The sequence below is a fragment of the Lolium perenne genome, chromosome 5 (assembly GCF_019359855.2).
Source record: "Lolium perenne isolate Kyuss_39 chromosome 5, Kyuss_2.0, whole genome shotgun sequence".
NCBI lineage: Eukaryota > Viridiplantae > Streptophyta > Magnoliopsida > Poales > Poaceae > Lolium > Lolium perenne.
In genome coordinates, this window is record NC_067248.2 from 185,031,033 (window position 1) to 185,054,212 (window position 23,180).

At 42.9% G+C, this 23,180-nt stretch overlaps 2 protein-coding genes across 4 annotated transcripts; one reads left to right on the forward strand and one right to left on the reverse strand.

Moving 5' to 3' along the window:
- Positions 1–1,025: 1,025 nt before the first annotated feature.
- On the reverse strand, positions 1,026–10,467 carry LOC127301202 (CST complex subunit CTC1). Of its 2 annotated transcripts, XM_051331426.2 has the most exons (16): positions 9,349–10,467; positions 9,124–9,242; positions 8,968–9,042; positions 8,768–8,843; positions 8,580–8,642; positions 7,786–7,863; positions 7,494–7,694; positions 5,834–5,938; positions 4,967–5,227; positions 4,535–4,867; positions 3,864–4,451; positions 3,703–3,794; positions 2,845–3,044; positions 2,568–2,681; positions 2,117–2,445; positions 1,026–1,774 (listed from the first exon to the last, which is right to left on the reverse strand). In XM_051331426.2, the coding sequence occupies exons 1-16, from the start codon at positions 10,402–10,404 to the stop codon at positions 1,607–1,609; spliced, it is 3,858 nt and encodes a 1,285-aa protein (XP_051187386.1). In that variant the 5' UTR covers positions 10,405–10,467; the 3' UTR covers positions 1,026–1,606. The 2 variants fall into 2 exon arrangements, with proteins under 2 accessions (XP_051187386.1, XP_051187387.1); XM_051331427.2 differs by lacking the exon at positions 7,494–7,694.
- Positions 10,468–12,696: 2,229 nt separating this feature from the next.
- LOC127301203 (uncharacterized) lies at positions 12,697–16,092 on the forward strand. Of its 2 annotated transcripts, none has more exons than XR_011745322.1 (6): positions 12,697–12,998; positions 13,574–13,837; positions 13,951–14,592; positions 14,670–15,133; positions 15,282–15,520; positions 15,624–16,091. XR_011745322.1 is itself a non-coding variant. In XM_071820210.1 (6 exons), the coding sequence occupies exons 4-6, from the start codon at positions 15,075–15,077 to the stop codon at positions 15,647–15,649; spliced, it is 369 nt and encodes a 122-aa protein (XP_071676311.1). In that variant the 5' UTR covers positions 12,753–12,998; positions 13,574–13,837; positions 13,951–14,592; positions 14,670–15,074; the 3' UTR covers positions 15,650–16,092. The 2 variants fall into 2 exon arrangements, 1 of the variants encoding a protein (XP_071676311.1); XM_071820210.1 differs by having other exon boundaries at positions 12,753–12,998; positions 15,237–15,520; positions 15,624–16,092.
- The last annotated feature ends 7,088 nt before the right edge of the window (positions 16,093–23,180 follow it).

Consider the following 23,180-nt stretch of genomic DNA (forward strand, 5'->3'; position numbering starts at 1 on the left):
CAGCCGCCGCCGGAGCCCCAGGAACCTCAAGGGCGGAGCAGGTGGCTGGCAATGGCCTGCGTCCTCGGCTGCGCCGGCGTCGCGCTCATGTGCGTCTCCGGCGCACTTGTGTCGCTGCTTCTCAAGTCCATCAACCGCGACCGCTTCCTGCCGCATCTTCCGGCCGCCGCCATCGGTGTCATCGGCGCCGCGCTCCTCATCTTTGTGTTCTCGCTCCTCGCCTTGGGATTCTTCCTCCTCCTCTGCTCCATTGCCACGCTCGTAGAGGCGCGACGCGTGAATCGCACCGTGCGCCCTATACCCCCGTACCTTATTGATGCGCTTTAATTACTAGGATTATTACTTTGAGACTGCTTCGTGCATGGATTCTCTAGCTGATGCTGATAGTATTGTGGTGGTCTGATTACTTTATGCCGTTTTGCATGCACGTTGTGCTATGGGCTATGGCTGCACAACTTATTAGTACACCTCGTTAATTTTCCAATCCCAGATTTGAAAGTGATGCATGTGTCAAAATAAAAATATCGAAACGCCGCGATAGGTTTTGAAACACAATGAAACAACATACAAAATTGTAACACATTCGCTGCGCACGGCTGGTACTTATTAGTACACCTCGTAAATTTTCAATCCCAGATTTGAAAGTGATTCATTTGTCAAAATAAAAATATCGAAACGCCGCGATAGGTTTTGAAACACAATGAAACAACATACAAAATTGTAACGCATTCAACATGTGATAAATTTATGGAACGCCGGCATGGTGTGGCAGATGGCGCCGCCACATCCAGTGAGGAGGAACCTGAATTTTGAAACGCAGCGAAACCTCATGATTTAACGATCAAGAATCAAGATCCATCTTCTTGCGTTTCCAAACCTGAATTTCGTAACGGTCTCCATGCAAAAGTCTTTACTCTAGGAACCATCTTCTTGCGTTTCCAAACCTGCAAAAGGAGCTTATTTCGTATCTGAATTAGCACTTTGGTCTTTGGTTGGCACAATTTCATCAGCTTGCGCAAGGTGTATAAACATGAACAGACCAGGATAATAACCTGGTCTCATTATATCAACACTTAACAGAAGTGTACATCATTCGACTGCCTAAAGGAATAAGCAGTAACTATACAACTCTTCCATTGGCATCATAATTTGGCAACGGATACAATGACTATCAGAGAACTTAACTACCAGCAAAAACAACTTTCGCCATGGACTATATCATCATGATATCTTCCAAGTGACAACCACATAACAGATCCAGGTAAGAATGGAATCAGCTTTTCCCTCAAAAAAAAAAAGAATCGAATCAGCTTTACATCACCCGTCCATTTGTTAACGTAGTCAAATACCACCCCCTCCTACCAAAAAGAATCATTTATTCCCTGCAGGACCACATGGTTCTCGCTACATACTTGCAACTCAATGTGTTCACCAAACTGGAAGCCGCCACCACCCTGATGACTAAAATATCGGGGGGTCAGACTGGGTATTGACCCAACGATGAACTACCCGCCCCTCTTGCATTCTTCACAATTATAAAAGGAATTTTCCATTTGTTTCTTGATCAGGAATCTGAATACCTGACAGTTCACTGGTCAAAATAACATCAACTGTTCTTCAAAGTGGTAACCAATCTTCTGGCCTCTTCCAAAGGATCCACTTGAAATGATTCATTAATCCAAAAATTCTGCATGTTCTGTACTGGATATACATCAGGAAACCCTACATTTGATGCATTTATTGCGTTTGGATCGAGAGCTGATGCGATAACATTCTGCAAAGGTATAAAAACTCATTAAACCACACTCCCTTCTGGCAATCCTAGTAGAGTAATAATATATTCAATCACTCAACGCCTGAGTAAGCTAACCATGCAGCAGCTTTCTAAGTTGCTAGTAAGAGAGACCTGGCAACATACAAAAGCATCTGGCAAGACTGAAGTAGTGGATCCATAAAATTTACAACAACCTATAACCGCACAATACAAGGGCATAATCTTCCACAATAACACTAGGTGTACAGTGCCCTTATGTTCTCTAAAAATAACTGGCTGCAAACATCCTATGCAACTGACAAATAACTCAACCAATAACTGATTAAAAAAGCATAAACTCACCAGAGTTCCCTTGCAACAAGCGTTGAGGATGATAAATTTCAGCAGTTTCTGTTCCAGGCTATTTAAGACGTGACCAATACCAGAAGATAGTTCCAAGTCTCGGCATGAGGTGTCCGGAGGAATTCCATAGTTTTTTACAATGACATTTTTGTGCTTCTTCAGCATTTTTAGTAGGCAAGAACCAAAAGTCTGTTGTAAGTTTGCCTTCTTTCTATCTTTTGAAAACTTCAAACCAGCAGAAGCATCTAAGGCAGCGATTTCCTGGAGCCTGAGCAAAAGTTCAGCCCTTGCATCATCAGCCCAACAACAGCATAAAGATGTTCCATTATCTGTTCAAAAGGAGAAGTACCATTTTTATACATGATTCTCCAAGTACATAAAACATAAAAGCAAAAATCCCTCTGCATAAATTAACAAATTTGATTTAGGATATAAAAATACTATCTCTTACCAACAATAAACCCAGCTACTGGAACTTGTACTGCTAGTATTTTACTCTTGTTAGCTGCTTCTGAAGTTTGCAAGTCATGTAAACAACTGTCCAACACCAACAAATGGATGGTAACTACCTGTATAAAGAAATGAGACGTCAAATGAGGGAATTATCGAGCCTAAAACCATAAACTATGACTAAACTATAATTTATTCACTGCCCGTCAAATGTAGATGTTGGCAAACATGGTACAGCTGAGACATACAAATGGGCCAAAATACAAGCCAAATATAACCTACCCTGCACTGAAACTGCATGGGCCTACTGTCTTTAAAATGCTTCTCGCGTAAGATCGGACACGGCAAAACTGTGCTCAGTGAACTGTCCTTTAAGCCACCAGGCATGAGTGGAGAAGTAGCACGTTCTCTATTCAGTTCAGTGTGACTGATGGATGTAACTTGAATATATGTTACTGGGGTTAACAACAGTTCATGTCTGTAGCAAAAAAAAAAAAAAAAAAACTTTAGACAGCACAGAATATGTCACTTCAAATTTGCACAACACAGAATATGCTGCAGCATTTCATAAGATTCACTTTCAGTTAAACATTATGCGGAAAGACCATCAGCTCTATTATCAGTAATAACATGGATCATCAATCATTATTATTCGTCGCCTTTAGCAAGTAAGACTTGACAACAATAACTTTATAGTTTTGGAGGAATAATGCATCAACTTGTTTTATTGGTTGACAATAAATAGGTCATCTACACTGAAATTCATGTCAGCTCTCACACTAGCTGCATACGAAGATCCTGCATACACTAATTCCCATTCTACGGGGCTTACTTACCTTGGAAATAATACAAAATTGCCAAGTATAGCTACTGACTACACCCTCAGTGAGGGCAATCAAAGTATGAATAAGAAATGCATATCTTTCTACTGACAAAGGAGTGCAACTCCACTCTACTAAGGATGTGTGCAACCTAACATCTAGTACAAAACATGCAGATGCAGAGGCCCTTTTATGTTCGTAGCTAAGTTCCCATGCCAATTATGCAGGCAAGCCACAATTCTGCATAGACGAAATTTTCTTACAGCCAACTTAACATGATAATGGAAAGCCAGGAAAGGAAGGAGCACAACACACCGTGTCAAGAGGACGCGGTGGAATGTCACTGATGCCCCTCGTCCTATGCCAACAGGATAACAATGTTTGCTTAAGTATCCACGGAGCCGCACCTGCAATGAAGTTCATTAAATAGAATGCCAAATTGAGCATTCATTTCAAATGATAACCTAGTCATTTACCGTTTGATTATCATCAGCAAGATGGATACATATGTTGTGCGCCTCATTACCAGGTGTAAGTCGCCGATCCTTACAGTCATGTGAATGGATATTTTCTACTTTCCCGTGTAATGATATTAAATCTCCTTGGACAAGTTTTTCACTTTGCAAGTTAGAAGAACCAAAAGGCTTTTCACGCATCATAATATCAGTGCATGAAGAGACAGTAATCACTTCAATTGAGTAAGAGCACAATCCATTTAATACAGAACACAAGGCATTATATTCTTCCATCTCTCCGCTCACTGCTTCACAATAAAACTTCAATAGAAAATCCAAATGCTGATGGAAGTTATTCCAAGATTGTACTAATCTTATCTCATTATGGAAGGTATTTCTGGAAAATGGTTGATCCACCTCCCCAGTATACTGATCTACAATACCCTGCTTAATGTTTCCATTTCTGTTGAAGGAAATGGCAAGGCTCCAAAGTTTATCTTGAGAATCTAATGAAATTTTGCTGCATTGAAAACATCCACAGCCTTTTATGGCAAAACTTGAACTATCACTAGGACATTCGAGCAGATAGTAGCCACCAATCCGCAGTAACTGCAGTTTGATCAGATAAATCAGTAAATCTAGCAATAAACTAGGGCTAAATGTTGTAAATAAGCTTCATATAAAAACTACACCTGATACTCCAGTAAACGCCCCTCCTTGAACTCCAATAAAATCCTTGATGGGCAACCTTGTTCTTCACAACTAGTATCAATTAGAATAGTACCATCAGATCCACAGGAATAGCTAGACACTAGAGTGCCAGATAGACTGGTGGTTCTGAAGCTTAGGGAACATGGAATATAACATGGTTTCTCCATAGGCACTTTGGAATCACAAAGTGAACGAGTGCTGGACATTCTAAAGCTCTCAGCATGCTCAATGCAATCATCTTGCCCAGTAAACTTCAAATTGTACGGCAGTATCATAGCCTCAGCATACATGCTAGGACCTCGAGTGTCCTGATGCTGCAAGAGGAAAATTGCAAAATGGGAACATCGTTACTTATGAGCATGATGATGCTAAAAACCTCGAGATTTTCAATGGATAGCGAAAGAAGTGCTCACGTTATTGATTGCTGGAAAAATGTGCGACAATTTCAGCAGGTGAAACAGCCTGCCACGATTATTAGTTTGCGAAGAAATTTCTGAGGAAGGGCCAATGCGACTCAATTCACTCCAGTTGACTATAACAAAGATCTTGAGATGATGCAATTTTTTTCGGAATGAGAGGTTCTGAAACACAGCCTTGCAGGATAGTGGATCAGAAACACCATAATGATCTAGGTAAGCCACTGGACCTTCAAGGGCTAGTTTGCAATCATTTATCTGGTGGCAATAGGAAAATCAGGATGTTGAATATATATAACACAAAAAAAATGGTTGAATGAATGTGTGAAATAGCCTAACAAACTCAAAAGGTTGGTTATTGAGTAATATCAATAGCGCCAGTTCTACTACACTTCTTCATTTCAGTGTACATAAATGTGAAAAAAATCAGTACAGAAAACACAACTACAGAAACCGTAGATGTTAAAGAGTTATTCAGCTGTACAATGTAAGGCTATTGAGTTCTCTAATTATATAATAAGCCAACACGTAAGCCAAGAAACCCTACAGTTGAAAGTGTATCATTTCATTGTACTGCATATTGTGTTGCTTCGGTGAACCCTACTGGTACATGGCAATAGCAGTATCAGCATTTTGCTGTGCTGCTAATATAGTTAGAATTCATGAATCATCAACCTGCCTAACAAGATCAAGGCAATTGTACAGGACAGAGTTCAAACATATGCCATATTTCTTAACAAATGAACAGTATGGTCTTAGTTCTGACGTTCAAGTGAGTGACATGCACATGCAGTCAATCGATAATGAAATTAATACACAAAATGCATCACTTTGTGGATATTGTAAGTAAATTATGACCATCACCTCATAGATGCCATCTAAGCAAACATTTGGCGGAAGATCAGGTACAACAATATCTATGCATCCTGTGTCATCAACCAACTGGAGCCTCCTTGGCAGTGAAGATATCTGTGTTCATAAAAGATGTGGTCACAGAATGTAATAATCCAAGATCTCAACACTAGGTCATGAAAACGAGGCATCTACGTAACTAACTTTTTCTGCAGTTTGTGTAAATAATGATAGATCATCCAAAAAGGAAAAATGTATAATTCTTTTTTCTAATCAAAATTAGCAACTTTTATTTGCTATAACTCTAAAAACTTCAAAAGCCTAAGTAAACAAAACACTTGGCAACATTGTATCATCAAATCAATTGACATAATCTGTTTAGGCTGACTTCTTTTGGGCTTCCTATATGGCTTCGGGTCGGGAACCGCTGAAGCTGAAAAGAAGTATCTGGCTTCCTGCGAGCTTATTTTCACCGGGAAGCCATGTTGTAGTGCAATTGCAGAATCTCCCCAGCACCAGTTTCCCGAGCTTCTGAGTTAGCAAAGCGAAACGGTGTAGTAAATTGCCCCTGTTTGAAATTCTATTTACAGCAGAATGCCCCTCCACAACATAACGGTTCAGCCATCTTAAATCAAAGGAAAAAAATAACGATTCCAGGGGAACTGCTCCCGCATCGCACATAGCGATTCCAGCATCGAAGATCTGGACATAGCGACACAGGGTTCCTCGCTCCTGCCGCCGGATCTCCTTCTCCTTTTCGGCCGACCCCGCTCCTCCACGCTGCCGCTCCTCCGCCACTCCCCCAGATCCGCGGCTTCCTGCAGTCGCTGCTCTCCGCCGCGGCCTCGATCTTGCCTTTACCCACCGACGACATCCAGCTCGTCCCCGACCAACCTTGTCCTCGCCGCCACCGCTCCACCACCGCCTACCCCGCCGCCGCCGCTCGCAGCCTCTCCCGCTACCGCCCCCGCTCTTCCGCATCGCCGGTCGACATCTCGGCCCAGCCACCGCCGCCGGTCGACATTCGGCCTAGTTTTTGCAAAACTTGGGCCGGTACTATGTTTGTATGGATGCAATTTGATCATGTTTAATGCAATTCAAAAACCTGCACATATCGTTGTTTGACTGTAAGCATTGCAAATTTGTTCTGTTTGTATGGATGCAATTTTAGGGGCTTTACAGTCTTTACACAACACAATACAAAAGATAAGCTCAATTTTCATAAGCTGAAAAGAAGGGTCCAAAACAGTTTCTCGAGCTTCTCCACACTGGAGTTTCTCCCCACCGAAATCCATAAGCCGGCTTCTTCATAAGCATAAGCTCAAAAGAAGTGACCCTTATAAGCTTGTCAACATGCAAATTATATCCAACAATAAGGCTGCACAAGTAAAAGCATCTGCCAACTATAATCAATGGACTGTTTATAGCAAGCTTCAGGGATGCCCCATAAGATGCAAGAAAAATTAAGTCTCTACTTCTAACCAAATAAATTAATTAAGTGGGTTGCCACCTCCGATTGGCGACATGAAAGCAGTGAAGAATGCTGGAGTTTTAGAAATCGTTAAAAAAAATGTAGGACACGTTCCATGAATGGTACTTCTAGTATTTGTGGACTGAATAAAAACCAACATCATAATTTTTGAAGCAGGTGTCATCAAATTTTTGAAGTCACCTTCATGCTACCCACTAATACAAAGCCCAGATCCGCAGTTGAAATTATCCTTTTGGTGGTACCAGGATAAGGAAGCCCATCACATAGAAACTGGTTAAGTCCCTGGTTGTTACCCACTTTTTCCATACCGTTCCAACATTTGAGCATTATTGATATCCACAATGATTCACACTTGCAGATGAAATTAGCAAAGGGTATTACCTAACCAAAAAGAAATGGTTAGATGGATAAACGAAATAAAAACAAAATTTAGTTTCATGTATACTGCATACAATTAAAGGAGAACTATTACCAATTTACAGGCTTCCAAGTTTGATCCTGAGCTTTTAATGTCACAATTATGATTGCAGAATTTCACAAGGACATCATGCTGCGCAATCAGATTCAGGTAAGTAAACCACAAGGAAAATAGGCTTTAAAACATAACAAAGGGTTAATACAATGAGCAGTAGAGCAACATTCAGTTCTATTACCATGTAAGTACCAAACTATAATCGAAGAAATAATAACAAAAGAAACACGCTAATGCCTAAGAGCCGTGTTACTTCCAGAAAGACGAATCAGTTCACATCCTATGAGTAGGCCGGACACAATCCAGAATTTACCTACAGAAGAAATATTCAAGATTATGTCTAATTCGTGTAAACCTTGCACAGCCAGCGAAACTTCCCGGGAGGCCACCCATCCCCAAATTACTCCGGGCTAAGCACACTTAACCCAGAGGTTCTTTCGAGATGAGCTTCCAGAAAAGAAGATGCATCTTGTTAGCATGGTATCCTATCAAGCCCTGGGTGTTGTATAAGCCATATGAGGTGTGAGTCAAAAGATGCCCATAGTTATCATGACTCATACATGTGTTTCAGGGGAAAATATTGTCAAGAAAACTGAGCTAGTAGAGCAAATATATGTTGCGACAATTTTAAAAGGCAGTAAGAAAGGTGAGATAATTTACTTTGCATGCTGTGAAACCAAGATCAGTTAATGCAAAACAAAGCAACAATACAATCAGACTATCAAGTATGTGGACACACGACATAATTCTTTGGATATGGTTCATTGAAACACATGTACAACTGCTGAACATGCCTGAGGTTCAAATCCCCTTGAAGAGAGAACTTTAGCAGCATAGATGTGAGCCAATCCTTGCTTCTGTTAATACCTTGCAGTTCAAGAGTTTCAGTTAAACAAATTAGCCGCAAATGCAACGGAGTGGTATATTATTTACTCTGGTCTATAAACTTTTATACAATGCAGTAAAAATTAGCGAAAGTTACATTTTTTGAGCCCCAAATCTCTTTCTCGTAGCCTAACTTGAATTTCTGCTTAAAGCATGATGTCAAAAGTAATGTCCTGGAAAATGATGGAACAAAAAGGCCATACCATGAGATGAGAAAAAAAAAATATGTATCTTGTATTCTTGTCAATCATGGTTAAAGTATCTGAGAGAAGTAGAACTAGTATCATAAGTCCATACCAAAATCTAGCAGACAGATCCAAAGAGTTAAGGTACTTCCCCGACAGACCCTTGTTCTCTGCCCTCATATGAAATCTGCAGCAACAGCAAAAACTGTTGAGTAATTCCAGTAACATAACATACTGAATTACTGATATGCGAAAAGTTTCATCTTACTTGGAGTCCATCAGGGAGAAAGAATTTATAGTGATGCTAGTTTTACTGCATGTTCCAAGTAGAACAACTGTCGTCCAAGCAAATTTTAGACGAACCAACCGGAGTTTCTTCACAGAAATCTACAGAAGAGGACAAGAACAGTTACACTGGAATCTAATACTATTTAAAGAAAAAGATGAATAATTTGCAAAAAAAAGTGTTCAAAACTGTAAATTAGCAACGTACAACAGCACCGATCCGAAGAGAATGCGGCGGCACAAGCTGCTTATCATCAATTAGCAGCCACGCGATCCCATCCAGCTCGACCAACATGCCATGCATGTAAATTCCAGAGACAATCCCACAGTACACTCCAGCGCACTTCCCTGGCAACTCATCCGACTGTGGAACGCCTGCATAGGATGGGCACCATGCCACCATGGTGTTTGCAGATGACACCAGCATGGTGTACGAGCCCTTCTTCCCAACAGAAACCATTTTCTTCCTTAGCCCCGTGACAGAGACCGGCCTCCCAATCAGCCTCGCCAGCACGGGCCGCCACCTGCTCGTCAAATCCACAAAGTAGACAAACTTCTCCACCTCAAACTTGTGATCCTGCCCGGATTCCGGCTGCGATGCCTTGCACTGGCGGCACCCACAGCACATCATCTCTGCTATGAACCCGACCAGGTCGCCGGCCTTACTCTTCTGTGCAGTATGCGGCACGCTGAACACCACGCTCACCGACGTCACCACCCCGAAAGCGCGGCCGCGGGTGGCCGGATCAGGCTCCGCATCCACGCAGTTAAGCAGAATCGACGTTAGGAAGCTCGGGCCGGGGGCCGGGCCGGACACCTCGGCCAGGCGCCACCGGACCACCTCCAGCACGCCGGCTTCGTTGTGGCGGATGGATGGGAGGTAGTTCCAGGCAAGGATGAGGATCTCGCGGCCGATGGCGGCGGGGTCGAAGTCGAGGAGGTAGCAGCAGACCGAGACGGCGGTCGATGGGTCGGCCAGGGATAGGCAGTGGTTGCGGCAGCCGTCGGAGCAGGAGGCGGGAGGGAGGGAGAGGGTGCCGGCGAGGAGGACGGGGTGGGGGATTGGCGCGAAGGGGGCCGTGGTAGGGGCAGGATTCGGAGGGGAAAGCTTGGGCTTTTTGCGGGGCTGCGAGGTGGAGGTGGCGCGGGGAGGAGAGGGGGAGGAGGAGAAGAGGGAGGATGCACCAGTTGTGGGAAGGCGGATGAGGAGGAGGTCGGCGACGGCGAGCCGGCGAGGGGCGGTTGCCTCCGGCGGCGGCTCCATGGCTGGCTAGGGATTGCGAGCGGCAGGGATGGGGATTTGGCGTTTGGGAGAAGATGAGTAGGCGGGAAGTGAAACGGCGATATGGGACCCACTTGAGAGTTGGTTGACTAGTCAAATAGGCTGGGACAGCAGTCCATGTGGTTCAGCTGTGCATCAAACAAGAACCCTTTTAGCTGTTCAGTTGTTTTTCCCTGACATATTAGTAGTATTTTTAAGGTAAACATATAATATATTAAGTTAGCAAGCCGCCTCATTAAAAACCTTCCAGCCTCCTTAAGGCTTGTTTGGTACTAGAGTTTTAGTGGGGATTAGCAGGGATGATCCGCTCCAAACTTCAAATCCCCACTTATCCCCAATACATGTTTGGTGCTAGAGTATGAGCGAGTTTAATCCCCACTTTTCCCCACTTTTCCCCAAAGTTTAGTGTAATTTTTTCAATCCCCAATACTCTACCCCTACCTAGCGGATTGGGGTTGGAGTTTTGTGGGAATTGGGTGACAAAAGTGATTCACCCAATACTCTAGAGTATTATCCCCACTAATTCCCACTAAAACACTAGTACCAAACAAGCCCTTAGGCACTTCGGTAAGAAAAATAGTGCATCTGAAACTTGCTGCTCCAAGATCAAAGTATAGTTACATCATCTAGGAGAGTTTGCAAAATGAAACTACGGGACTCATCGACCCAATTACAAGAAGACTTATCTATATAATAGATCTTAGCTATTTCATGAACCGCTTTGTTTATCTCTCTTGAGCAATACCTGAAATCAACCTTCCTGATCTGAGCTGCAGAAGCAAAATAGTCCGAAAAAACCGTTGTGGCTTCATTCCAAATTTCTTCTTCGCTAGCTGATCACTTCAGATGAATCTGATTCGGCTTCAATCATATTACATCCTATAGAGTTCGCGAGAGTTAGTCCATGACGCATTGTCATTGCTTCCGCCATCATCACCGACGATACGTGCGGAATATATATGCATGACGCAGCGACAAACACTCCCTATGCTCCCGAATAAGTGCTCCTGCTGACATGCTAGTGTTCGTACTCTTGCCAATAGCCATTGACTACTTCAATGGTTGCGCGTGTGCATGAAGTTTGTGGATGAAATCCCCCAAGAAGAGTTAGAATGGCAGTTCCCGCTCCTTGAGCGGTAAGCCTTGGCATTGCGGCTCAAATTCAAATTATGAAAGAATCATCGTTGCTATTTTTAGGTCCGTGGTTTGGTTTGTATCTTCGGTTGCCTCGAGAAAACTACAAGATTATATCATGAAAGAAGAAAGAGTTTGAAGACCTCAAAATTTGTTGATTTCTTTCGTACTTTATTTTGTACTAGCTGAAGTCAGCTGGTGTCTCATTACCACGTACTATTTGTTACTATAAATATATGTCGTATTGATTGTCAAAAAAAAGAACAATTTTCACCGACGAGGCGTTTTTGCACCAGAAGAATATGCACATGCTATGCTTTAGGTTTTTAAAATGATTTCTGAAGGTTTTTTAAAATTAAAAAAATCAAACATAAAATTAACATGTACGATCTTGACATATTATGTGTTTATAAAGTTGTTTCGCGAAAAAAAAATTGTCAATAGTTGTGAGGTTAGTCACCTACTTGCCCGAGCATATACAGTACTATGTCACTTGGTTACCAAGTAATATTCACTTTGTTTTTAACAAATCTCCATAGTTTTTTTTCGATGGAGGCCTAGCCCCAGCTAAATATCGATGGTGCCAGGCTAGCCACTTGCTTATCAGGATATGGGGAGGGGCGTTTTGGAACATGGGTCCATATGATCCCTATATCTTGATCATTGAATGTTGTCTTGGGATCCGTTACAGCCTGTTATTATGGGCAAATACAGCGTGCAGAAAATCGAAAGACAAAGAGGAATACGACGAACGGGACGGCCGGCGTTGGTTCAAGTTTGACGGCGGGATTTGCTGTACCAGTGGTCCATGATCTGGGGCACGGTGGAGGACCAGGACAAAAGTAGTCCAGATCATTCGGTTTTGGATACCCCCGAGAGAAATCTGGTGGCCGCCGCCGCCGGCCCCTCTGCGCAAGCCCCGGCCCCCGCCCACCGCCGCGCCGCCTCTGGCCTCTACGCAAGCCCCCGCCCGCGCATCGCCTCGCCGCGTCTGCGCACCACCAACCCGCCTGCAGCCCCTCTAGCCTGTTATCTTCTTCCTCGCGCGAGGCTGTCGCCCGTCTCCCGGTTGCGCCAAGATTTTTTTTTCGGACCCATGGATTTCCCATGGATGCGGTGAGCAGGTACGCTAGTTTTTTTAGGCTGTGGCGTGTGATCTGTTGTTCGGATTCCATGTGATACATGGCCTGCTGCTGATTTTACGATTTCCAAATTCTGGGTTGTAGTATGCCTATATACGTGCAGTATCCATCTGATGCAACGCTGATGAGCTTACAAGGGGAGGACTCGGTGAGCAGCAATGCTGGTCCGGCGGCGGCGGGTATGTCAGTTCTTGGAGACCTGCTGGACGAAGGAGCTGGCGGTGTGGAGGATGCGGTACCCGCTGATTCAGCAGAGTCCACTGGGCACGGGAATCCCAGTTCGCCTGGCTGGACAAAAAGGTTAGATTCAGTAAAATATTTTTTTTAGCCCACAGTATGTGAACCGGTGAAAAATATGTGTGACTCTGTTTCGGAAGTGTGTCTCTGCAATAAAAAGGTGCACATATTTCCTAATGGGGAATGGAACTGATACTTTTGGGCATGAAATGGATTACAAATAAGAATTAATTAGTTGGGAGTACGGCAAATGGCTGGATTGAATTATCTAGTTTTGTTGTGTGCTAGGCTAAAGACATTATTCATTCCCCTTTTGGCACATGTTGAGGTAAGAACAGGTTTTTTTTCTGACGGAGCCTCTGGAATGAACAATGATAGGAATCATGTGTGCATCACGAAAAGTTGCTAAATTATGTAGAGAAAATTGATTTTTTTCTGTGGGCGTATGCGAGCGCACCGTAGGAGTTACTGCTGTAGGTAACGAGTATTAGGATGTTCTGGCGCAGGAATGACAGGATACATATTGCCAGTTAGAGGGGCGCGGAGATAATACATGATCTTATTTAAGCAAAAAAAAGTGTCAATGCTGTTTTTAGAGGTGCTACATCTGATACCACGAGTCACCATTTTCTTTTCAGGTACGGGTCGGCTGTGCCCCGCCAGACAGAACTCATTGCGTGGACATGCAAAGCGCACTAGAGAAATTGGTCCGGTGTTATGCAGAGAAGTTGGGAGACAATGTCATTGACCCTTCGCTTGGTACAAGTTTCGACTCCCTGAGTGAAGCCTAAATTTTTTATAACCTGTACTCCTGGGAGCATGGCTTTGGGATCAGATATGGAAAGAGCCGGTTAAACGCAGAGAAAACAAAATGCATGCCAGAAATCGTCTGCGGTTCCTCGGTAAGGGCCTAGAATAACATTTTGCAGTGTTCGTAACAATTTTCTAATCTTGGTCGCGGGCTTGCGGCAAATGAGTAATGGAAATGCCAATTTGCTGTTGTTGTGCGCTGCAGGGGAAACCCACTGCGGAGAATACAAGGTCCTGTCGGTGTGAATGCCCTGCCATGATCCGGCTGCTGAGGTCCGTAGATAATGGTTGGCACATTACAGAGCACCGGGTCACTCATAACCTTGTGCTGACTGAGACGTGAACATAGACATGTTCACAAAGGACTTGGTGAAACAGCTAAGAGCCAACAAACATTAATATTGGCAAGGTTTACAACATCATTGGTAGCTTCTTTGGAAGCGTTGACAACCTACCGTTCACGAAGCGATCACTTCGTAATTTGTGTGGCCAGCTTAGTCGAGAAGAGGCCAATGATGATGTAAGAAAAACAATTGAAGTTTTTGACTAGATAGGTGGGAAGGACCCAGATTTTGTGTTGAGAGTCCAGGCTGACACGGATACCAGGATCAAGAACCTCAGGACGGCTGCAATATAATATTTTGGTGATGTCGTAACATTTGACACGACATATAAAACCAACCTGTGTGACATGCCTTTCGGTCTATTCGTAGGTGTTAATAATCACTTCCAGAGCGTGATTTTAGGAGGGGTGATGGTGAGAGATGAGCAGGTGGAGAGCTTCGAGTAGGTGTTTACAGAATTCATCCGCATGATGGGGGTGTGCCTCCAAAGACCATACTCAGAGGTGAATTCATTTTCGTTCATGTAGTGGAAATGGTTATTCTTATTACAACTTTCCTGATGTAGCGAGTCTTTGTGCAGACCAGTGTCGAGCAATGGATGTAGCCATAAAGAAAGTCGTGCTGAAGAAAGCGAAGAAAGCGCATCGTTGGTGCAAATGGCACGTGCTGAAGAAAGCGAAGGAGTGCCTGGGCCCATTATTCACGAGGTGGCATGCGTTTCGAGCAGAATTCCGCAAAGTGGTAAATGAAATGTTGACGGTGGATGAGTTCGAGCAAGCTTGGGACTTGATGCTTGAGAAGTACCAGCTTAGGTCACATCCCTACATGACACAATTATATGAGATCAGAGAGAAATGGGCTAAGTCTTATTTCAAAGTGGTTTTCTGTGCAAAAATGACTAGCACACAAAGAAGCGAGAGTGCGAACAGTATGCTTAAGAAGTACATACCCAAAGGTTGTTCGATGCACATGCTTGTCCGTCTACATGAGGTGCTATATGACCGTGAAGCAGATGAAAGCTACGAAGAGAAGCGTACACAAGTTGTAAGTAACTTCTCCCGTTTTAGCAATACTTTCTACCTGTGTACGAAAAGCTGAACTTAAGACGTAGAATTGTCATCTGATGATTGAACTTAACTGTGTATAGCGGGGCTGTCGTGCGATATAATTTTACAATTGAAAGACATGCCAGTAAGGTGTACACGATATCAATGTTCGAGCAATTTGGGAAGATGATCTTCGAAGCATGCGCATACAAGGTGGAGGAGGTGGAGAAGAACAGACTTTACAGAACCACACACACAGATGCCTCCAGGGGGGAGAAGTGGAGCAGAGTATTTGATGTGAATATACTAGATGAGGGGGAGCAGTTCGATTGTGAGTGCGGAATGTTTGCACACATGGGGGATGCTTTGTGGGGATGCTCTGAAGGTATGTTCCATTTATCCTGATACCTAGACTGAAAAAAGCGGGCCAGTGTTTTGTATCGGTTTTGCCTAGAAAGCCTGCCTGATTCCTTTTTTTTTGGTCTCAGGTGATGGATTATGTTGGAGCAACTGAGATATCTAAAAAGCATATCCTCAAGTGGTGGACGAGAGATGCAAGGGGTGTGCTTCCGGAACACCTACGGCACTACCAGCGTGACCAGGCAGCGTGGAAAAATTTCACAAAGAGGCATTCCATTCTATACATACAAGCAATGGAACTTGTTAGGCAGGAGATACAAGTGCCACAGCTTGTGACAAGTTAGCAGTCCTATACAAGGAGAACCTTTTCTACCATGGCTTTTGAAGAAACAAGGGATGGCCTTGGCTTGGAGGACAGACCATCATGGGTGGGTCTATGTGTATTTTTGGGTATTCGCCAAAATTTTTATTAAACTTTTCAAATTATATTATACAACTACCAATTATTATCTACATTGTATAAAATGCAATCCAAGTATTGACACAAGCATTTGGTTGGTCTGTTGGCTAGAGGAAGATAGCATGCATCAACACGTCTTGGGTTTGAACCCTGATTTTCTCACTATTTTCCAACTTTTGTTTGTAATTTTTTATTTTGAATGCCCATTTATGAAGTCCTCGGCCTATCCATGTTGACTAGTGTGAAGGATGGTAAGCGAAAGGTTGGTGACTGCTCCATGGAGAACAGTGGATCAGTTTCTGGTCATGCAATGGCTGGTTTGACAGCTCAGAGAACAGTGGATAAGTTTGTGGTCACGCATGGTCCACTTCGTCATGGACTGACGGACCTAGAGCGGGATAACGTCTGGTTTGCTTTAAATGAGGACACTGTGTGGCAGAGATGTACTGTTCAAAAACTGATATACGTTGTGGAATACTACCCACTATACTGTCTAGCACACAGATCACGACGAAAATGAATGGTCCAGATATAGGGATCATCTGGACCCGAGTTCCGTTTTGAATTTCCGATATGTTATAGATAATACATACCAAGAAATATTAACTTAGTTACCAAGTTACTAAACACACTCCTGCCCATGTAAGACTTGCATGATGTTGATTTCATGTCATATATAGTGAAGGATGTACGTGGCATATGGATCTGAAACCAATATTATTTTGCATACATATATGTACATGTTATTACAACTTTGATGAAGTCTCACCAGCTTACCTCATATTTTAGAGGGCAGGACATAGTAGAACTAGGTACCTTGTCATCAGTTGTTCTTCGCGTTTATCATAGTCGGTTTAAAGATAATATAAAGAATCGGAAACTGACATTGTCATCGACCAACTCAAATAACATCGTGAGCAACATATAGACTAACCAATTACCAACAGACGGGATCCATATATTGCGAACTGTTTAGACAAGGGCTATTTAATCATCACCCAACATAAAATAAACCTAATTTATTTGAAACAAATGGCCAATTTTAATGATTAGGGTCCTGCTAGTACAACCAGAGGTGTGTTCGAGGCAGACAGCGCGGTCCATCGATGGTGGATATATAGTTAGATGCCACTACGGTCGAGGTTTTTCGAGGGGTGCACTCCGCCTCGGTCGAGGTCATTAGACATGTGCCATGCCCACAATGGTCGTCGAAAAACTGCCTTGAGTCGAGGTCAAGGGTGTCACAGAGGTGTGCATCGCACCAGAGAGTTCGAGGGTGGAAATTGGTTAGGGATTCCCATATTTATATGATAGGTCGGGGATTCTTTTAGTCCTTCCGATTCATAATAAGTATCGGGGTTTTGATTCAAATTAGTTAACTTATTATGAATCAGAGGGTGTAATTAGGTTGATATCTAAAACTGGGTATGCTTGGTCGCTCTCATCCTTCATACATCATATATTAATAAAAATGCATGTCTAAATACTCGATACTACTTGATAAACACTCCCGTTCACACTATCATCCTCATCCTCATCATCCACATCTCATGCATTCCTCCCCACAATAATATACTTTTCTTAATTTAGTAATAATCTTCATCCACTTCTTTGCCTCATCATGTGCTTTGTCGCTGATTACATATCACTGGAGGATCTTTTCTTGGAAGTTTGCTTTTGTGTTATATTTTTACTCGATTTCACAGAGCAGGCAACGCACTCTTAAGATGCGGAGAGTTATGCTCTGATCTTGTCATATCACGAAATTGCAAATCACAACCTCAACTCTGCATCCAAGGAACCTGCATCCAGTGTCAGATGGCCTATACCTGTTGCACGCAACGTAGCGACATGGTGGAAGGTCGCCATTCCACTAAAGCACTGGGTTCGGGCTAACATCATTCCATTGCAGGTCATCATCAATATTCAATAGCATCGGGCGCAAACTAGTATTGAGATTATGAGAGGGTGATGAACTATGTAAAAACGAGTTTTTTCCCAAATGTGAAAACCCAGATCGATCTTGATCAAGGACGTAAATGTTATATTAAATAGAAATTCATAAGCCAAAAAATGCACTAATGCCTCGCCCACCGCACCCACTTAAGTTGTCCTCCAAAGAGGGATTTGTAAGGGTATATTGCCCTATGTGTGGTTTTGGTAATTAATGACAACCCCTATGGACTAATGTTTTCATTGAGTTTATATGAAGAAATATTCTATAGGTACAACTTGTATTCCATGTGTTGGATTCAAGTATGGTATGGATGCCATGAAGATAAAGATATACATTGTGTATTGGTATCAAGATCATCGATTTGAAGATATATATGTGATATGATCAAGAAGAAGAAATGAAGATAGAGTTCTTATGTGGAACTCAATATTAGCCATGCTCTAGCTTATGTGATAAGCAATGAATGATCAAGATCTTGAGAGCTTGATTCCAAGTGAAGAATTCAAGTTATGGCTCTAAGTCAGTGTCATGATAGTCTCATAAGTTGAGCTATGGTTGACTAAGGTTTAGAGCATGCAAACAAATGAAGAATTCTTTATACACCTCAAGATAGTATGATAGAGCATGAGAAGATACAAGGTTGACCAATACAAAGAGTGAAGAATAGATTCAAGTTTGGTCAACACATGAAGCATGTGAAGAATGTGCCACGAGAAGTCATGTGGTATGGTAAGCCGTGTCAATCATCCTTTATGAACTAACCCATCATATATGTTCCCTTGTGTTGTCTATGTGTGTTAGGTATCTTTCCATGGGCATGCATCAAAAGTGAGATCTCATATAGCCCATGAGAGGATGACGTCAAGTTATGATCGTCATCAAGGTTGAGTTGGGCAACTTCAAGTTGATCATCTCGAGAGGATCATATGCTTGAAGTTTGCCGTCCATTTGGTGATAATGGACATGTGAAGATGTGCTCAATGGATATTTCCCATCATAGTGTATGGGGGAGCATTTGTGAGTCTTCACGAAGCAACAATGATCAAGTGAGGCATTCCGGCTTGAGTGGAGCTTGGAGAGTTATCATCAAGATCAAGCGGGATGCGCAAGGCAAAGGTATGGCCTTGATAGGTTTTCCTTTTACCGGTCTCAAGGTGGTTGATGGGAGACCGGATTATAGGATAGATAGCCGCACTATCAAGAGGGACTTTCGGTTGGGTAACTTGATCACATCGTCTTAGGGAGCTCAATCCTTTGCATACTTTGCATATCCCTATTGCTTCTTGGTGTTTCTCTCTGAGAGGTTCTTGAGCTTGTTGCTAGCTTTAGAACAAGCCCAAGTTCATCCAAACGAAATTCGCATGCATCTTCTATTGCGTTTTTGAGTTTGGACGTCTTCACCGTTTCTTGACGGTGGGAGACTCCCTCTCTAAAAACATCTAAAAATATCCTGTGAGGAGTCTCCATATTTCCAACAAAATTGTCATATTTCCAATTTTGTTGGGGTTCTATTCGTCGTTATCTTTTCAACAAAATTGGTTTCATGACAATCGGGGTCCGGACACAAAAGTTATCACGGTTTTTGTATAACATGTTTTCCTGTTGGCCCGGTTTCTCGCCCGGCGTGACCGACCGTCCCACCGGATGGCCCGGTTCCAACCGGGGCCATGTACTGTAAGACACAGAAGTGTCCCGGTCATGGCCCGGTCACAGGCCCGGTTTGGACCGGCCGGGTCCGGCCTGTGGCCCGGTCTGACCGGCACCTGGACCGAACGGTCCGGCCCCAGGCCCGGTTGACCAGCCTCCTCGACTGTGCTGAGCTGTAACTCACCCAACGGTTATATTTCTCCCTATACTATAAATAGGCTTTCTTCCACCTTGGGCTGCATAAGTTCTTCCACTCTCTCTCCTCCATTGTTGACTTTGAAGAACTTGCCCTATCTCTTGATTCCCCCCATGATTCTTGCTCATTCTTGGGGGATCTAAGAGAGGAGATCTAGATCTACAACCCCCACCAATCCATCTCTCCTCTAAGTGAGGGGAACTCTTTAGATCTAGATCTTGGAGTCATTTGTTGATTTCCTCTTTGTTCTTCCTCTCTAATCTCACCCTAACATTTGTTGCTTTGGTGGGACTTGAGTGTGAAGGATTTGAACACCTCTAGTGTTCTTGCTTTGCATCATTGCATAGTGTTGAGCTCTCTACCACGATTAGTTCGAGTGAGAGACCGTGAGCTTGTTACTCTTGGAGGGTGACCTCCTAGTTGGCTTGGTGGCTGTCTCGGTGACCTCTTCGTGGAAGATTGTGAAGAGGCCTGGGCTTCTCCTTCGTGGAGCTTGTGAAGTGGTTGTGGAGCTTGCCATCTCCGGAGTGGAGGAAAAGCTAACCATAAGGAAAGGGTCTTTATCCTTTGCGGGTTTGGCTCCGAGAAGAAGGTGAGCCTTCGTGCCGTTGGGGAATTGATACGTCTCCAATGTATCTATAATTTCTTATGTTCCATGCTAGTTTTATGACAATACCTACATGTTTTGTTCATACTTTATATCGTTTTTATGCATTTTCCGGAACTAACCTATTAACGAGATGCCGAAGTGCCCGTTCCTGTTTTCTGCTGTTTTTGGTTTCAGAAATCCTACAAAGGAAATATTCTCGGAATTGGACGAAATCAACGTCCAGTATCTTATTTTTCCCGGAAGTTCCAGAGCACCGAAGAGGGGCCAGGGGGGAGCCCTGGGGGCCCCACCCCACCTGGCGGCGCGGCCAAGGGGGGGCGCCCCCCTATGGTCTGGCTCCACCAGGACTCCTCCGAGGCTGCCCTTCCGCCTATATAAAGCCTCCGTCGCGAAAACCCTAAAGGAATAAGCCACGGGACGAGAAAAGTTACGTAGCCGCCACCATCGCGAAGCCAAGATTCGGGGGACAGAAGTCTCTGTTCCGGCACGCCGCCGGGACGGGGAATTGCCCCCGGAAGGCATCTCCATCGACATCACCGCCATCTTCACCGCCGCTGCTGTCTCCCATGATGAGGAGGGAGTAGTTCTCCCTCGAGGCTAAGGGCTCTACCGGTAGCTATGTGGTTAATCTCTTTCTCATGTACCTCAATACAATGATCTCATGAACTGTCTTGCACGATTGAGATCCATATGATGAGCTTTGTATCACTATTAATATATGTGCTACTCTAGTGATGTTATTAGAGTAGTCTATTCCTCCTTCATGATGTAAAGGTGACGGTGTGTGCATCATGTAGTACTTGGCGTAGGTTATGATTGTAATCTCTTGTAGATTATGGAGTTAACTATTACTATGATAGTATTGATGTGATCTATTCCCCCTTTCATAGCTTAAAGGTGACAGTGTGTATGCTATGTTAGTACTCGGTCTAAATTGCAACGGTCTATTATGCTCTAGAGGTTACTTAAATATGAACTCCGAATGTTGTGGAGCTTGTTAACTCCGGCTTGAGGGAGCTCTTGTAGCCCTACACAATGAATGGTGTTTGTTATCCAACAAGAGAGTGTATGTAGCACAAGTGAGGAGAAGTTATTTATTTATTGTGTGATCAATCTTGAGAGTGTCCACTAGTGAAAGTATGATCCCTAGGCCTTGTTTCCAAATACTGCAAACATCGCTTGTTTACTGTTTTACTGCATCTTTACTTCCTGCAATATTACCACCATCTATACCACATGTGTTTTACTATCTCTTCGCCGAACTAGTGCACCTATACATCTGACAAGTGTATTAGGTGTGTTGGGGACACAATAGACTTCTTGTATCTTAACTGCAGGGTTGCTTGAGAGGGATATCTTTGACCTCTACCTCCCTGAGTTCGATAAACCTTGGGTGATCCACTTAAGGGAAACTTGCTGCTGTTCTAAAAACCTCTGCTCTTGGAGGCCCAACACTGTCTACAGGAATAGAAGCGTGCGTAGACATCAAACTATTTTCTGGCGCCGTTGCCGGGAAGGTAAGGTAAAAGGTATTCACATCCTCCGACTACTAAGTTATTTCCTAGCACTGTTGCCGGTGTGTGAGTGCTCGAAGATATTTCCTTTAGATCCTGCAATTATATCTTTTTGTTTCTTGTTTTCACTAGTTAGGCTTAATGGAAAACAACAACAAAATGAGAGATCTTTATGAACTTTATCTTAAATTAGGACATGGTGTGTTTGAAGAGAGAATTAAAAAACCCATGGAACTTTATATGCATACTAATGGGAATGTTATTAGTATGAATGCTTTGAACACCATTGTTGCTAATGCTATGGAAAATTCTAAGCTTGGGGAAGCTGGTTTTGATGAAAATAATATTTTTAGTCCCCCAAGTTTTGAGGAGAAAATTTTCTTTGATGATACTTTACCTCCTATTTATGATGATTATAATGATAGTGGTATTTTGGTGCCACCTACTATGGAGGATAAAGGTTATTATGATTATACCATGCCTGCATTTTATGATGATTACAATGATGGTTATGGTAGTTTTACTCCCACTATTACTAATAAAATTGATTATGCTTATGTGGAGAGTAATGATACTTTTATGCATGTGAATAAGAATGCTTCATGTGACACTTATACTGTTGAGTTTGTTCATGATGCCACTGAAAGTTATTAGAGAGAGGGAAACATGGTTATATGCATCTTAATAATATTAATTTTCCCCTCTTTATGTTGAGAATATTGAAATTGCGCTTGTGTTGCCTTTCTATGCTTGTTGCATGCTTACATGACTTGTTTATTTACAAGATTCCTTTTCATAGGAAGTGGGTTAGACTTAAATGTGTTTTAAATTTGCTTCTTGATGCTCTCTTTTACTTCAACTCTTATTTCTTGCGCGAGCATCATTAAAATTGCTGAGCCCATCTTAATGGCTATAAAGAAAGCACTTCTTGGGAGATAACCCATGTTTTTATTTTGCTACTGTTTTGTTGTGTCTTGGAAGTTGTTACTACTGTAGCAACCTCTCCTTATCTTTATTTTATTTCATTGTTGTGCCAAGTAAAGTCTTTGATAGTAGGGTTGATACTAGATTTGGATTACTGCGCAGAAACAGATTTCTTACTGTCACGAAATTGAGCAGTCCTGTCTGTAGGTAACTCAGAAAAATCTGCCAATTTACGTGCGTGATCCTCCGATATGTACGCAACTTTCATTCAATTTGAGCTTTTTCATCTGAGCAAGTTAAGTGCCCCAGAAAAATTTGTCTTTACGGACTGTTCTGTTTTGACAGATTCTGCCTTTTATTTCGCATTGACTCTTTTG

Excerpts from the sequence above, each read along its gene's own strand:
- LOC127301202 (XM_051331426.2), bottom strand. The coding sequence starts at position 10,404 with ATGGAGCCGCCGCCGGAGGCAACCGCCCCTCGCCGGCTCGCCGTCGCC. Across the intron at positions 2,682-2,844 it reads GCAGTTTCAGTGCAGGGTAG|TTACCATCCATTTGTTGGTG; the intron begins GTTATATTTGGC and ends TTATACAGGTAG. Across the intron at positions 2,446-2,567 it reads AGTAGCTGGGTTTATTGTTG|ATAATGGAACATCTTTATGC; the intron begins GTAAGAGATAGT and ends CCTTTTGAACAG.
- LOC127301203 (XM_071820210.1), top strand. The coding sequence starts at position 15,075 with ATGAGGTGCTATATGACCGTGAAGCAGATGAAAGCTACGAAGAGAAGC. Across the intron at positions 15,134-15,236 it reads AAGAGAAGCGTACACAAGTT|CGGGGCTGTCGTGCGATATA; the intron begins GTAAGTAACTTC and ends AACTGTGTATAG. Across the intron at positions 15,521-15,623 it reads TTTGTGGGGATGCTCTGAAG|GTGATGGATTATGTTGGAGC; the intron begins GTATGTTCCATT and ends TTTTGGTCTCAG.